Raw genomic sequence first — 16,965 nt, 5'->3', positions numbered from 1 at the left:
AATCAGCACAAGCACCAAAACATAAAATTCAATCAAACATAGCTGACATCTTCTGATATTTTCATTAAAAAAAAAAAATCAACATTTCTACTTCTGTTTTGCAGTAATAAGACAGTTGACCCTTAGCATGATACAACACAGGACTCCTCGCCTGGGAACTAGAGCAAAGATAATTCATCAAAAGGGACTTTGGTGGAAGTAGAATGATGGCGTTAACAGGATCACTGGAGTCTCTGATCACCCCCTTGCTTTTGCTTAAATTCTGAGCCCCTCCTTTGTATGCTGTTTATATTGCACAAACACAGTCATTAGGAAATAAGAAAAACTCTGAAGCTATTCACTGTAATCACAGCAAAACATTCTCCAGTTACAGGGAATGAGTACATCTCTCTCTCCCTTTCTCTAAGTCTTACTGGGTATATTCATGTGGAGACCTCATTGTATAATATCTACTGTAAACCACCAAATCTCAGAAAGGGGAGCCCTACAACTGACATATGGAAGGAAGGAAAAAGAGAAATTCATACTGGTCATTATCATCCAGAATAAAAAGTCACTCATCCTTAGTCTCAGAATGATGGCAGTGATAGTACAGAGCAGACTCTTCAGGCAAAGTTAATGACACCTGGTGCAGCCATAGGCCATGGTGAACCTTTTCATGGGTCCACTGCAACAGGAAGACAGACCACTGATGCTAATGAAATATGTAGACCCCTGAAGACAAAAAGGAGATAATGTGCTGCTACTTTTATATACTACAAACCAATATTTAAATTGAGAAGGTATATGAGGAGAGACTACCCAAAACTGGAAGAAACGGAAAGGGAAAACTGTGTAAGGCAAATTTAAGATCTCTAATTGGAAAATCAAAGACATGTAAGTAGTAACACCTTGAAATAATTGAAGGCTGATATGAAAACAAAAAGAGAAAATCTGGGAGTGGCTGGTGGGTTAATACAATGATTAATAAGAACCTGTTTCCCAGCTACTGAAGCTGTCATCAAAGCCCCACTCCAGCCCATCCAACCTGTCTAATCATGATAATTGCACACACTGCAGAAGTCTTTGTTTTCCAATTACTGGAGTTGCCATCTACATAAGAACATAAGTGTTGTCCATACTGAAGGTCCATGAAGCCTAGCATCCTGTTTCTAACACTGGCCAATGCAGGTTACAAGTACCTGGCAAGATCCCAAAACAGTACAATACATTTTTTGCTGCTTATCCTAGAAATAAACAGTGGATTTCTCCAAGTTCATCTTAATAATGGCTTATGGACGTTTCTTTTAGAAAATTATCCAAACCTTTTTAAACCCCAATAAGCTAACTGCTTTTACCACATTCTCTTGCAATGAATTCCAGAGTTTAATTACATGTTGTGAAGAAATATTTTCTCTGATTTGCTTTAAATTTACTACTTTGTAGCTTCATTGCGTGCCCAATAGTCCTAATATTTTTGGAAAGAGTAAACAAAGAGGGGCATAATCGAACGGGGCACCCAAGTTTTCCTGAGGACGTCCTCGAAGAACGTCTTGGCGAAGGGGCGGGGAAACCCGTATTATCGAAACAAGATGGGCGTCCATCTTTCGTTTTTGATAATACTGTCGGGGACGTCCAAATCTCAACATTTAGGTCGACCTTAGAGATGGTCTTCCCCAGTTTTCGGTGATAATGGAAACTGAGGACGCCAATCTCAGAAACGACCAATCCAAGCCCTTTGGTCATGGGAGGAGCCAGCATTCGTAGTGCACTGGTCCCCCTCACATGCCAGGACACCAACCGGGCACCCAAGGGGGCACTGCAGTGGACTTCAGAAATTGCTCCCAGGTGCATAGCTCCCTTACCTTGTGTGTGAGCCCCCCAAACCCCACTCCCCACAACTGTACAACACTACCATAGCCCTAAGGAGTGAAGGGGGGCTCCTACATGTGGGTACAGTGGGTTTGCAGTGGGTTCTGAAGGGCTCACATTTACCACCACAAGTGTAACAGGTAGGGGGGATGGGCCTGGGTCCACCTGCCTGAAGTGCACTGCACCCACTAAAACTGCTCCAGGGTTCTGCATACTGCTGTCAGGGAGCTGGGTATGACATTTGAGGCTGGCATAGAGGCTGGCAAAAATATTTTTAAAGTTTTATTTTTTAGAGTGGGAGGGGGTTAGTGACCACTGGGGGAGTAAGGGGAGGTCATCCCCGATTCCCTCCGGTGGTCATTTGGTCAGTTCGGGCACCTTTATGAGGCTTGGTCGCAAGAAAAAATGGACCAAGTAAAGTCAGCCAAGTGCTTGTCAGGGATGCCCTTCTTTTTTCCTACCATCTCTATGCTGATGACTCCCAAATCTACCTTTCTACCCCTGATATCTCACCTTGCATCCAAACCAAAGTTTCAGCGTGCTTGTCTGACATTGCTGCCTGGATGTCTCAACGCCACCTGAAATTAAATATGACCAAAACCGAGCTTCTCATTTTCCCCCCCAAACCCACCTCCCCGCTCCCCCCGTTTTCTATTTCTGTTGATGGCTCTCTCATTCTCCCTGTCTCCTCAGCTCGAAACCTTGGGGTCATCTTTGACTCTTCTCTCTCCTTCTCTGCTCATATCCAGCAGACCGCCAAGACCTGTCGTTTCTTTCTTTACAACATCCGTAAAATCCGCCCCTTTCTTTCCGAGCACTCGACCAAAACCCTCATCCACACCCTTGTCACCTCTCGTTTAGACTACTGCAATCTGCTTCTTGCTGGCCTCCCACTTAGTCACCTCTCCCCTCTCCAGTCGGTTCAAAACTCTGCTGCCCGTCTCATCTTCCGCCAGGGTCGCTTTACTCATACTACCCCTCTCCTCAAGATCCTTCACTGGCTCCCTATCCGTTTTCGCATCCTGTTCAAACTTCTTCTACTAACCTATAAATGTACTCACTCTGCTGCTCCCAGTATCTCTCCACACTCGTCCTTCCCTACACCCCTTCCCGTGCACTCCGCTCCATGGATAAATCCTTCTTATCTGTTCCCTTCTCCACTACTGCCAACTCCAGACTTCGCGCCTTCTGTCTCGCTGCACCCTACGCCTGGAATAAACTTCCTGAGCCCCTACGTCTTGCCCCATCCTTGGCTACCTTTAAATCTAGACTGAAAGCCCACCCTCTTAACATTGCTTTTGACTCGTAACCACTTGTAACCACTCGCCTCCACCTACCCTCCTCTCTTCCTTCCCGTTCACATTAATTGATTTGATTTGCTTACTTTATTTATTTTTTGTCTATTAGATTGTAAGCTCTTTGAGCAGGGACTGTCTTTCTTCTATGTTTGTGCAGCGCTGCGTATGCCTTGTAGCGCTATAGAAATGCTAAATAGTAGTAGTAGTAGTAGTTTCCATTATCGGCCGAGGATGCCCATGTGTTAAGCACGCCCCAGTCCCGCCTTCGCTATGCTTCCGATACGCCCCCGGGAACTTTGGTCGTCCCCGTGATGGAAAGCAGTTGAGGGCGCCCAAAATCAGCTTTGCCGATTTGGGTGACCCTTGGAGAAGGACGCCCATCTTCCAATTTGTGTCGAAAGATGGGCGCCCTTCTCGTTCGAAAATGAGCCAAATGTGATTTAGTGTTTGGTGAATGTACTTAACTGCTATTGCTGGGTAATGCACCAGGATGGAGTAAAATTTCTCTGAATCTCAACAGACTTAAATGTTATGAGATAGGGCTTAATATGCTACTGCTACTAACTGCCTGAAGTATTGTTGGAATTTATTTATTTAAGACAATTTTTTAAACCTTTAATCCAGTCTTAGTATAGCGACTTACAAAATCACATGCTTAAAAACCAATAAACAGAGGGATAAAAAGACAAATCAAGCAATATAATACAACGAAACAATTTCACTCTCCTAAATACTTTCCTACAAGTGCAGTTTTCAGTCTCCTCTAAAACACACATACAGTAAAGTCTTGATTATCCAACCTTCTCTAATCTGACCATCCGGCATATCCAATAGACCCACCGACGATGCTATCATATCACCGTTAAGAAGCGCTTGGCTTCTCTTTCCATTTTACAGCGTAGCATAGAGGGAAATTTTGCACCTGAGACAATCAGATTCGATTCTGGGGCCCTAGTTTTACCGCAAAATAGCACCATTGTGAGCCGGGACCCTGCATAGCCTAGTGGTTAGTGCAGCGGACTTTGATCCTACAGCTTCTTGTGACTGTGGGCAAGTCACTTGCCCCGGGTGCAAATAAGCACCTGTATATACTATCCAGCTTATTTCGAAAGAGAAAAACGCCTATAGTGCGACCTAAATCGGGAGATAGATGTTTGTCTCGCAGAGGCGCCCAAATCGGTATAATCGAAAGCCGATTTTGGGTGTTTCCAACTGCACTCCTTTGTGGAAACGAATAAAGTTGACGGGGGCGTGTCGGAGGCGTGGTGGAGGCGGAACTGGGGCATGGTTATCAGCCGAGGAGAGATGGGCGTCTTTAGCTGATAATTGAAAAAAAAAAAAGGCATTTTTACCGCAATTTTGGGTCACTTTTTTTGGACCCTTTTTTTTCACGAACAAGTCCCAAAAAAGTGCTCCAACTGACCAGATGACCACTGGAGGGAATCGGGGATGACCTCCCCGGACTCCCCCAGTGGTCACTAACCCCCTCCCACCAAAAAAAACCTCACTTTACAAACTTTTTTTCCAGCCTTTAAGCCAGCCTCAAATGCCGTACCCACCTCCATGACAGCAGAATGTGTTCAATCCTGTCACAGCCTTTCCCTGGGTCAGATGTGGCTCTCGGGTGCACTACAGGGTCACATCAGCATTGCATTGTGGTGGGTGTAGGGTATTGGGCTCCGTGATTTCATTAGCTTGTGTTACAGTCTCACGATGTTGGTAGTTGATAGGCTCTTCTCCCATGGTGCTTTTCCCCCTGCCTACTGGGTCAGAGTGTGCCCTGTGTGTTTTCTGTTGTAGTCCATGCGGTAGTGGCCATTTTTGTAAGCCAGTTTTAGCTCCCTTTCCTGTGTTAGCCACGTTAGACAACTTAGTTCTTCCCTTGAATGTGGCTGAAAGAGGGCATTGTACAGCATTCTACCAGCTCTGACCTACTGCTCATCTCAGTACCAGGGAGACTCGTTGCCAGTGGGGCACAACCTCTGATCTGCAGTTAACTGTGAGTAAAGGCGGTTATTCCAATAAAGGACGTTTTCGGAGAGATTAGTCTTCAGGTGTCAACTGGTGTGCCAATGTTATATAGCAGCAACCAGTCCTAGAGGCCTGCGTGTATGCAGGTCCCTGGAGCACTTTTAGTGGGTACCGCAGTGCACTTTAGCCAGGTGGCCCCAGGCCCATCCCCCCCCACCTGTAACACTTGTGCTGGTAAATGGGAGGCCTCCAAAACCCCACTGTACCCACATGTAGGGTGCCCCCTTCACCCCTAAGAGCTATGGTAGTGTTGTACATTTGTGGGTAGTGAGTTTTGAGGGAGGGGGGTTGGGAGCTTTTTCTGAAGTCCACCGCACTGACCTAGGGTGCCCAGTTGATGTTCCTGGCATATCAGGGGGGCCAGTGTACTACCAATCCTGGGCCCCTCCCACGACCAAACGGCTCGGATTAGGACGTTTTTCAGCTGGGCGTTTTTAGTTTCCATTATCGCTAAAAAAAAACAAACACCACAGCTCAAAAACGTCCATTTTTTTCGAAATTCGGTTCAGCCCGCAGCTTCATGGACCCATTCTCGGAGATAAACACCCATGGAGATAGGCGTTTCCATTCGATTATGCCCCTCCACGTAAACCACTTTGAACATAGTTGCAAAAACCACAGAAAGGCAGTATATCCAGTGGCGTACCAAGGGGGGGCGGTGGGGGCGGTCCTCCCCGGGTGTCAGCGGGTGGGGTGCTGCCGCGAGAGCCGACAGTTTTTTTTTAAAATCCATGCAGCGATCGCCGATGTCAGGCAGCGCCTCGCGTCTGCCCTGCATGAACTGAAAAGAGGAAATCGCTTTGCTGACGTCGGGCCTTCCCTCGCTTGTTGTCCCGCCCTCGAGGAAATAGGACGTTACCTCAAAAGAGGTGCGGGACAACAAGTGAGGGAAGGCCCGACGTCAGCAAAGCAATTTCCTCTTTTCAGTTCATGCAGGGCAGACGCGAGGTGCTGCCTGCATCGCTGCACGGATTAAAAAAAAAAGCAGGGTGGTGGCTTTAAGGTGAAGAGGGCTCAGGCCTCTCGACAGAGGGGTGGGGCTCAGATGGGAGAGGGGGGGCTCAGAGGGGAGAAGGGGATTGGTGAGGGTGCTCAGAGGGAAGAAGGGGATTGGGGAGGGTGGTCATAGGGAGAAGGGGATTGGGGAGGGTGGGGATGCTCATAGGGGAGAAGGGGGATTGGGGAGGGTGGGGATGCTCATAGGGGAGAAGGGGATTGGGGAGGGTGCTCAAAGGGGAGAAAGGGATTGGAGAGGGTGGGGGTGCTCATACCGTAGGGGAGAAGGGGATTGGGGAGGGTGCTCAGAGGGGAGAAGGGGATTGGAGAGGGTGGGAGTGCTCATACCGTAGGGGAGAAGGGGATTGGGGAGGGTGCTTAGAGGGGAGAAGGGGACTGGGGGAGGGGGGGGGTGGTCATAGGGGAGAAGGGGATTGGGGAGGGGAGTGCTCAGATGGGAGAAGGGGTCTGGGGGTCTGACAAGGGGGCAGCAGGGAAATGGGTCCATGCCTGGGGCAGGTGGGAGAATGGGTCTGGGGCTGAAAAGGGGGGATGCAAGGCATGTGGTGGATGAAGGGGGGCTGGAACTGGGGGCTGAAAAGGAGGGTATTTGGGATAAGGGGGCTAGTACTGGAACTGGGGGCTGAAACGGGGCAGGGGCTGAAACTGGGGGCTTTTAAAGGGGACAGGGAGAACTGGCTGGGGCTGAAGCTCGGGACTGATGGGAGAAAAGGGCTGGGGACTGGTGGATAGTGGGGCTGAAAAGGGGGGCAGGTGGGAGATGTGGGCTGGGGCTGGAACTAGGGGCAGGTGGAATAAGGGGGCTGAAAAGAGGGGGCAGAGAGAGAGGGGACAGACCCTGGATTGAAGTGGGAGCGTGAGGGAGGGCAGAGCTTGGATGGATGGGAGAGGGAGGGCAGACGGATTGAAGGGGCAGAGAGAAAGGGCAGATGGTGGGTGGAAGGGGGAGAGAGAAAGAGGGCAGACTGGGGTAAATGGTGGATGGAAGGGGCAGAGATAGAGGGCAGATGTGGATGGAAGGGAGAGAGAGATGGCAGACTGGGGCAGATGGTGGATGGAAGGGGCAGAAATAGATGGCAGATGTGGATGGAAGGAAGAGAGAGGGCAGACAGTGGATGGAAGGGGCAGAGAGAGAGGGCAGACACTGGATGGAAGGGACATTAGAGAGGGCAGACACTGGATGGCAGAGAGTGAGCGAAGACATGCTGGATGGAAGGAAGACAGTGAAAAGAAGATGAGGAAAGCAGAAACAGAGACAACAAACTGTAAATATATATTTTAATTATTTTGCTTTAGGATATAGTATTGTAGCTGTGTTAATAAATGTTTATAAGTAGAACATGTAAATAAGGTCATCTTTTTATTGGACTAATTTTAATACATTTTGACTTAACTTTCAGAGAACAAAACCCCCTTCCTCAGGTCAGGATAGGATAATGTAACAGCACTATACTGTATTGACCTGAGGAAGGAGATTTTGGTCTCTGAAAGCTAAATGTATTAGTCCAATAAATGATATTATTTGTTTTATTTCTATTTGTTAATTGTAAAGTGGTGATTGGTATTTGTTAGTTTTTTCAAATTTACATCTGCTGTCTTTATATTTTGCACAGTACTAGGGGACGTTTTCTGTTTCTGTGGTGTTGCATTGTATGCAGAGTCTGGCATCTTGGGGGTTAAGTTTAATTTTTGTCTTAATAAAAAGTTTAAATATTACTACTTATTCTATAGTGGATTAGGGTGTATCTGTGTTTGTGAAAAAGACATGGCTTTCAGTTGGCATTGACTGTGCAGGATCGACGATCTGTATTATTCTGTCTGGTTTCGTTTTACAATAGGTGAATTGATGTTCTAGTGCTTACTGTAGTGTTTAAGATGCTTTCCTTTTCCTTATGTGACTCGTAGAAATTACTGCTTATGGTATGGTAGAATCGCTCTATAGGCCCTCATGTTTTGTATTCTCGGTATGCCTAGTACTGGATTTGGGGGGGGGGGGGTGTTAAAAAATGACCGGCCCCGGGTGTCAACTACCCTAGGTACGCCACTGAGTATATCAAGTTCATTTCACTTCCCCATTTACTGCAAAAACAGCACTGTTGTGACCCAGGACCTGCTTGTACTGCGCAATGAGTTTTACTCTTTTTTTCTGCAACATTTCTGCAACATTTTTTATAAGATATGTACTACACTACAGTACTATATTTTTCTTCTTCTCTTTCAGATCTGTAGAAGATCACTTCCGCAATGGCCAGTCAAAAGAGGAAAAAAATTGTTTTATCAATAGAGCAGAAACTTGATGCTTTAAAAATAATTGACAAGGGTAAATCCATCCAAAAAATTGCAACAGAACTAGGAGTGGGGAGAGTAACAAACAGTTCTTGACTGGAAAAAGCAACACAGTGAGCTGGAGAAATGAGGCTTACATCATACCTCTACTTTTTCATTGGACACTAGAAAAACTATGAAAAAATGTGAATATGAGAAGGTGAGCAAAGCCTTATTCATGTGGTTCACCCAGCAAAGAGATAAGAGCATACCTATATCAGGGCCTATATTGCAAGAGAAAGCCCTGGTTTTTAGCAAGGAATTAAACAAAGGTGACCCTGATTTCACTGCTAGTATCGGGTTGATCATTGCAAAAAAAGATATGGAATAAGGCAGCTTTACATTACTGAAGAAAAACTGTCAGCGAATTCTGAGGAATTTGTCGCATTCAAAGCAAAATTTCAGTGTCCTCCTTAAAAAGAAAGGTGTATCAAGGGACCAGATATAAAACTGTAATGAAACGGGTTAAATTTTAAAATGTTGCTATCAAGAATTCGTGCATCATAGCTCGGCTCCAGGTTATATAGCGAGTAAAGAAGAGTGATTATTCTGGCCTCTAGCAATGCAACTGGTAAACATAAATTACCACTGACTTTCATGGAAAGTCAAAAAAATCCTAGGGCCTTGTTGAGGCAAGATGGCGGCTTGAAGAGAGCAGTCGCTCCTAACTTACCTCTGCTATTTTGGAGAATTAAAGCTTTTTTCCTTATTCCATATGCCTAAGAGGAGGAGCAGACAACGCGCTAGCTCCGCAGCACCAGTCTCGCCCGTGGTAGGGGCGCTGGACCGTTTCTTCGTTCCAGGGACAGCATTGGGATCATCTTCACTGCTGGAAAGTGTAGGGAGAGGTCTGCTACGCTCCTAGCCAGAAGCAGAGCTTTCATTTAGTCCCGAAACTACGGAATCCTCCTCCTATGCCGGTGGATACACCAAGAAGGGACCAGGAAACCCTTAGTCTTCAAGAAGCGATGGGGTCTCCGGGCACGGACGCCAACTCGAGTGCTGTAAAGCCGGATATCCCCACATTGGCAATGGTGGGTGACGGAGGAGAGAGCGTTCTTGGTGGGAACAGCGTGACAACGCGGAGACAGCCATCGAAGGATTCTATATCTGAGCTTGGCTTACTAAATAAGACCTTTTTGCCTAAAAAACCTGATACAATAACTTTAGACGCTATTTGGGAGGCTTTAGTGGGCCTAGAAATTTCTTTCTCACAAAAGTTTATTTTCTTAAGTCAACAATCTAAAACTCTATCGGAAAAAATATCTGTAATAGATTACCACATTGGATAAAGAGATTGGAAACAATTCTAAAATAATACAAAATTGTCAACAAATTCAAGTTAATTTGATAAAAGAGAATATATATCTTCAGAATAAGACTGAAATCATGGAAAACCAACAACGCTCAAATACATTGAGATTAATAAATGTTCCTAAGCAGGTTTCAATCGCTCCTCTCATAACTTTTAAAAAATACCTAACTGAAATCCTGAAGATCCCAGAACAGGCATATCCTCCTATATCAAAAATTTACTATTTGTTACCTTTTGTTAAAAAAGAATTAGTGCAAGAAGTAGGAATGGAAGTGCCAACAGAGACTTTGAACATGAATTTAACTCAAACACTTGAAGACAATAGAGTGGGTTTGACAACAGCAACACTGATAATGACTTTCATTTTACAGCCCGATGGAGACTGGATTTTGAAGCAATTCTTTCTTCATGGAGAACAATCTTTTTTGACTTGAAAGGTTAGAATATTTCCAGATGTCTCTAAGGCAACCCAAAGAAAATGACAAGAGTTTCTTAAACTGCGCCCAAATGTTTTACAGCTGGGCGCTTTATTTTGGTTAAACTTTCCCTGTAAGTATGTATTAAAGCTAAACTCAATTAAGTATGTATTTTTTGATCCTAAACAACTAAGCTCCTTTTTGGAATCTAAGATAGCTGGATCAGCTATGTCACAACCAAGAATTGTAATTACTTCTACTCCGTAATTAGCATTAGTAACCCTGGAATCTCTTTTTCAGCCTTCTAATCCTTATTGGTAGAGTTTTTCTTTACTATTTCCTTAAAATTGTGAACTGCCTCCTTAATTGTGGACTATAGATGAGTAAATTGATCATGTGATATTGAATAAATGTGATAGAACTGATTATACGAGTTAGAATTTATCAAGATAACTAGTCATCTTTCCTGTTTTCAAGAAGTGTACTTGAATTAATTTGTAAATGCATTAAAAAAAAATCCTAGGGCCTTAAAAAACATGGCTTTTGCTGCACTTCCAGTGTCCTACAAGAACCAGGGGAATGCTTGGATGGATAAATATATTTTCCGTAACTGGTTTTTCAAGGAATTTGGTCCATCAGTAGAAAACGTCTTAAAAATGATAAATCTGCCTAAGAAAGCAATCCTTCTCTTGGATAATGCGCCATCTCATCCTGACGAGGACAAACTGAGAAGTGCTAACATTAGAGTGCTTTTTCTGCTTCTCAATGCCACATCATTGTGTCAGCCAATGGACCAAGGTGTATTGGAAGCCTTAAAGAAAATATACCGCTGTAAGCTTCTTACAATGCTTTTTTGTGCACTGGATGAAGGGAAAGGAATAACTGAAGCTTTAGAGAAAGTGAAGAACAAAGATGTTATCTACTGGTTCACGCAGACATGGGAAGAAATCAAACCCCCAACCCTTGAAAAATCATGGAGAAAGTTAATTCCTGAGAATGAAAATGAACAAGGACATGACGCTGAATACGGAGCAGCCAAGGAAGATATCCTTCCTTTTCTTACAGGAAATACCAGGCTGTGATAATGCTTGTGAGAATGACATTACAAGAATGGATGCAGGCAGACAAGCAGGAAGCGCTAACCGACAATGATGTAATTGCTCTGGTGGGAATGAAGATGATGGTGATGAAGACACCTTGAGTGAGGCTGAACATACAATTGTGAAAGTCAATCATAGTGAAGGTGTCAAGGTAATTGAGCTTGCACTGGCATATGTGGAATAGCAAGAGGAAGTGACAGCTACTGATGTAATGTTATTGAGACACTGGTGTGATCTTGTAGGGAGGAAGAGAAGTAAAATGGGAAAACAAACATTAATCACAACATTTTACAAAACAATTTTATAATTTCTGTTTACCAGTTGCATTGCTACTAGGTATACAGTATAGTACTCTTTCTGACTGTGTTTTTACAGTTCTGTATTGGTCTTATTTTGCAGTATAGTACAGTGATTACAGTATGCTTTAACACTCCAATCATGCTACAGAATGTGCTATAGTGCTGTTAATAAAGATGTTTTTGAAAATTGGGAACTCTATGCCTTTGTTTTTGCATGGTTTAAGGGGTTATCATTATTTTTCCGTATTATCTGACTTTTCACATCCAACAATGGGTCGGTCCCGTTTATGTCGGATAATCGAGACTGTACTGTAATTGTATTCTAATTGTAACTGGGCATAAAGCGCATTCCTGAAAAGGGGACCTACTACTGAAATAGCCAAACCTGTGTTTCTACCACTTGGGCCTCCCTGGAAGATGGAAGCTGAAAAAGCTGCTTTTCAGAGGAATGCAGAGGATGTACTGGGGGTTTAGAATTCCCACAATGAATGCAGAAAACATTGCCTTTTACCTTTCAGCAACTGATAAATTAAGTAGAGCACATTGGATTTAATGTGTTAGACTACAAGCAACCAATTGTAAAGGGTGAATATAAGACTGAGGGGTCCTAGATAAATATTATTAACAATAGTCCAGGCCTGATAACACTAAGGCCTGAACAACTACCTGAAAGTCAGGTTCAAAGAATAAACACTTAAGCCTGAATCGCATTCCTAATTTGGTGGCCTAAAGACAAATGTGAATCCAAGACCACTCTCAAATACTTTACCTTCTGAGCTAGGGAGAGGGCAATATATCTGACCATCAAGGAAATCGGGTGCTTCACCGACTCCCTATTTTTACAGGTTTTCAAACTGTAATCTTGTAGAGCTGCAAGCTAGTTGGGTTTTCAGGATATCCCTAATGAATATTCATGAGATATATTTGCCTACATTGGAGGTCATTCTGAATTGCATTTTGACATTCCTACCCTAGTTACTTCTAAAACTCCATCTTCATAACATTCATAACAGTACAGAAATGGAGAAATGGGTCCAGTCATACTAGGTGTCCTAAAACGTTATATTAGCCATGCAAACCTGGTCTCACCACACACACACACACCCAGTCCGGGTGCCAGCTAGTTCATTACAGGTCAGCACCCAAGACCAGGGCCACAAAACCAATCTACACAGAGGGGGGCTCTCTCTCTTTTAGTCACTTCTAAATTCACTGAGCTGGGCTGGACATAAATCCGGAATGCCGTAGGAAAATGAGCTGGGGGTTTGTTCTCTATTTCTTACCCTTGCTTGTCTTTGTCAGTCTGGGAGTAAGTAAGTTCCACTCTCACACAAAGAAAAGATTCCAGTCCAGGTCTTATGCAACAACAAGAACTTTATTGAACTTCTGCATCAGGCAGTTCAAATTCTCTTGGAATCAAATCAGTTAATTTGTAATCCAACTTGATGTCTTTGTACAAACAGTCAAAAGCCAATTTAAGGATATGGTACAGATCCTCTAATCCAAACTTGTAGATCCTACAGCATGAACATATTTACAGCTCCTTCTGTCCATATACCCATCCTTCCTGAGTGAAACAACCTAAGGCTGTGCCTGCAGCACTGGTGCAACAAGCGATCTTTCTTTTGCATCAGACCTCCCTGTCTGTCCACACTCCTCTCCTCCAAAGGAGTACCTCTCCAGGCTACCACCTTTGGCTCTTAACAGGCTCTTTCCTGTTCCTGCTCCCAGGCTGGGATCCACTACTTCCCACCTGGAGCACTCATCCACTTCACAGCTAATGCTTGGACTGGCAAAAACCTTCACTTTGGTCAGCCTTAGTTTCTTAGCCATCCAGGATACCCCCCCCCCCTCTCCACAAGGGTCCCAGTGGGAGTGGAGGCAACCAAAGACCTTGTGCTCTCCCCAACAATAATATTTATTAACTCCTATCTCTTCCCCAATTGTCATTCAACAACCAGGAACATTTCCCTCAGCACCGTCCCATAAAAACTCCCCTTAGGTTTGGGCTTCACCTCTCTTTTTACCACCCAACTTCCCTCCCCCCAGTGACTCTAGGGAGGGGTAGCCATCACTTAGTAATCCCCATTATAAAGGGGGATTACAGTCACATCACTCAGTTTTGCCAAGGGGGAGCCCTTCTGTTGCTTTGGCCCCTAGGCATTTCCGTTGCTTGCATTCATCTACAGTAAAACCAACCCTGTCTACCTACCAGTTTATATCATGCCTAGAGAGGTGCATAGAAACATTAGGCCCAAAACACAACTTTTACTTTTGTCCTTTCAACTTATTTTCACTGCTAATAAGGGCATGTGAGTTTTGGGAGGAAGCTAGAAGTGTAATATCAACCTCTGGACAGACTCTGGCTCTTTGGAATCTACTACCTGTCTCTATTCAAGTGGAAGCTTCCTATAAAAAGTTTAGATCATTATTGAAAGCTCACTTTTTTATGAGAGCCTTTGGGAATGCAGTGCTGGGATGCTAAAGGGGTGGGAAAGTACTTGTGGTTATTGAATGTGTGTGCCTGCTGAGCCTGTTCTGTTCTTTTTATTGATTGGATTTCCTTTCTTTTCTGTTGTGTTGTGATTATATAAACCACCTTAATCTCATGTAGCTTAGGCAATATATTAAGACTTAATAAATGATAATGAAACAAGAGGTTACAATTCAAGGCTCAGAGGAGATAGATTAGAAAATATTTCTTCACGGAACGGGTAGTGAATGCATGGAACAGCCTTCTAGAGGAACTGGTGAAGGCACAACCAATAGCAGAATTCAAGATGGCAGAGAAGATTATAGAGGATCACTAGTTGGGAAGATGGGGATGGAAAGACAAAAATCAATGACATTCCAAACAGAAGCAAAATGGGTAGTCTGGATGGGTCATTTGCCATCATGTTCCATGTTTCTATGTTACTTGGTTGAACAAGCTGAATGAATCCTTTTAATCTGACCTGGATGTGTGTGTAATGAATCACTACTGTATAGTTTGGGTCTGAGTTCCCCCCTGGGAAAATGATAGAAAACCTTTGAGAAATGAGTCCCTCTGTACTTTAGCTAGGATCTACTTTATGGAAAAATAAGCACAATATCCTTCCCTTGGCAAAGGTACACATGCATAGTAAAAACAATGGGAGCGTGCTGGGTTTCGTTAAAATGACATACTAAATCACAGGGAAGGAGGGAATATAGCGAGAACATCTTTATGGAGAGTTAAGGCTCAGAAGACATGTCTCTCCAGCCTGGAGAGGGCATGTCACCCGGACACAGCATCTAAATTTAATGATGCACAAAAGAGGGAAATAATGGGCAAAAGAAATATCTATTAAAAGTGAAATCAAATGATTCATAACACACATACATACTCAAGAAGAAAAAGTTTTAATTACTGCACCTAAAATGTCAGAACGCATCATGAAATACTGGCCCTCCATTAATACTAACTTACCAAAACATAATGCTGCTGCATATATTAACCATATTTGATTCATTTATGGTGATTCCTGTATTGAACGTTTTTGTCACTTCACTGTTTAACACAGCTTGAAACAACTTGCTTAATACTACCCACAGTGTATCACTCCCAGCTCGACATGACATGACAACAACATGTCCCTTGCTGGCTTCTGTAACTAGTCAGTCTGTCTCTGTTTATCCATTTCTAGACAAGATTCAACAAGTCATTTCTCTATGGGCTTGATCCAATAAGACTTTTCTCCCATTCTGTGCCAATGGGAAAAGACCTTGACAAATCAGGTCCTTTATGTGCTAACACTCATCAAAATATTCCTTTGGTGTGCTCAATAACAGGGATTCAATTTTGCTTCAGCAATCCAAGTAGACCATACCCCTTGGTTGGTTGATTCACTGCAAAGTGATATGCTATAGACTTTATTCAATGCAGTGATTCTGATATTTATGCCATTGTAGCCAGGCAAATGATATGGGAACAAGAGGACCAAAAAGGGAGCCCTCTCCAGATGAGGGTAAGTCTAGAGGAATACTAGCCAAAATTACTGACGTGAGTCTGTAACATTTAGGTTCAAGCCTGAGAGCAGCTCGTCATTACAGGTCCTGTTTAACAACTCTGTTAGTGATTCATTAACATCCTTGTTGAAAACAGAGACAAAGTTTTCATTCATGTATCCCCCATCATTCTTCTCCAGTTGAAATCCATTCATTAGTTCCTGGATCCACTTGAGGTCTTCTGAAAGCTCCTGACTCAGAGACATGTATTGGGATGCCAGCTTAGTGTATTTTCCAGTAACACTATTGAGATTGGAGGCCACTGTCTTTACATCATCCTGGAGATGTTTCTTCATAGATTCAACTTTCCGAAACTCATACCGAAGCTGTGAAAGATCATGTCTCACGTTTTCATTTTCTTCTTTGTACCAGGCCTCTTTTTCATTATATATTGAAACCAGAGTATCAATATCCTCCTGTAGGGAATCATGGGACCCAGCAAGTGCACTGAAATTGTTTTCCATTATGGCTATATCTTCCACCACTTGAGCAAACCGTTCAAAGTTGATGTAAGTGTTATTGGGTGGCATGCTTGAATGGGACTTGATGGTGTATTCCTTCAGACGTTTTGTCTTGAGCTGTGTATGCTCAGCCTTTTTGCTTCCTTGGATTTTTGTTTCTTCTTTTGACTGATGAGTTATCAGACAGAAGAACTAAGTATTACTATTATTTGTAAAGTTAAAAAACAAAATCACTCAAACTCATATCCACACTGCAGCCAGGTGATTCAAATAGCATATCTATAATTTCAGCAAGACCGTAACTCTGCTTCTAATCAATCTAGACATGCATTTCCATGGATTCCAACAGAAGTGAATTACACGCATTCCCATCTGATAAAAGGATCATTCAGTATGTAGTTTCCATGCCAAGTTTCAAACTGTTAGTAAATGCTCAAAATCACAAATCACCAGAGAAAAATGGATTTTCAAAGAATGTAACACTTTTTTGGTAGAGTGTGATACTGAAAGTCTAACATTAAATTCCATGCTGAGATTAGCAAAAGCTATCTTTCAATCAAAGATTTTACAAAGGTGTTAGAATAAAATCCAGGAACTGAACAAAGACAAAAGATGTCAACTGTGTGACTCCAGCTAAGGACGTTCAAGAAGTAACTAGAAGATGTTCAAAAAGGTAACTAGATATGTATACTTTACTTATAAGTTAACATTTATATTTGCAATACATTAAAAACTGGAAGGTTTACCTCATGCATCTGGTAGGTAGCAGAAAAAAACTTTATAAGCCACAGCTAAAATACAACACACATGCTTATTCATAATTTTC

At 43.3% G+C, this 16,965-nt stretch overlaps 1 protein-coding gene across 2 annotated transcripts in view; it reads right to left on the bottom strand.

Moving 5' to 3' along the window:
- Positions 1 to 16,965, bottom strand: part of DAPK2 (death associated protein kinase 2) — a 250,690-nt gene that overhangs the window by 44,728 nt on the left and 188,997 nt on the right. The window contains exon 10 of one of the 2 annotated variants that reach the window (XM_030188164.1): positions 13,009 to 16,307. The exons of the other annotated variant lie outside the window; for it this stretch is intronic. Coding sequence (XP_030044024.1) covers positions 15,666 to 16,307 — 642 coding nt within the window. The 3' untranslated portion in view covers positions 13,009 to 15,665. Of the gene's footprint in view, positions 1 to 13,008; positions 16,308 to 16,965 lie in introns of those variants that run through there. 2 annotated transcript variants of the gene reach the window in all.

Source organism: Microcaecilia unicolor, chromosome 1 (genome assembly GCF_901765095.1).
Source record: "Microcaecilia unicolor chromosome 1, aMicUni1.1, whole genome shotgun sequence".
Lineage (NCBI taxonomy): Eukaryota > Metazoa > Chordata > Amphibia > Gymnophiona > Siphonopidae > Microcaecilia > Microcaecilia unicolor.
The sequence above is the reverse complement of the archived record's forward strand: the minus strand, read 5'-3'. Positions and strand labels throughout refer to the sequence as shown.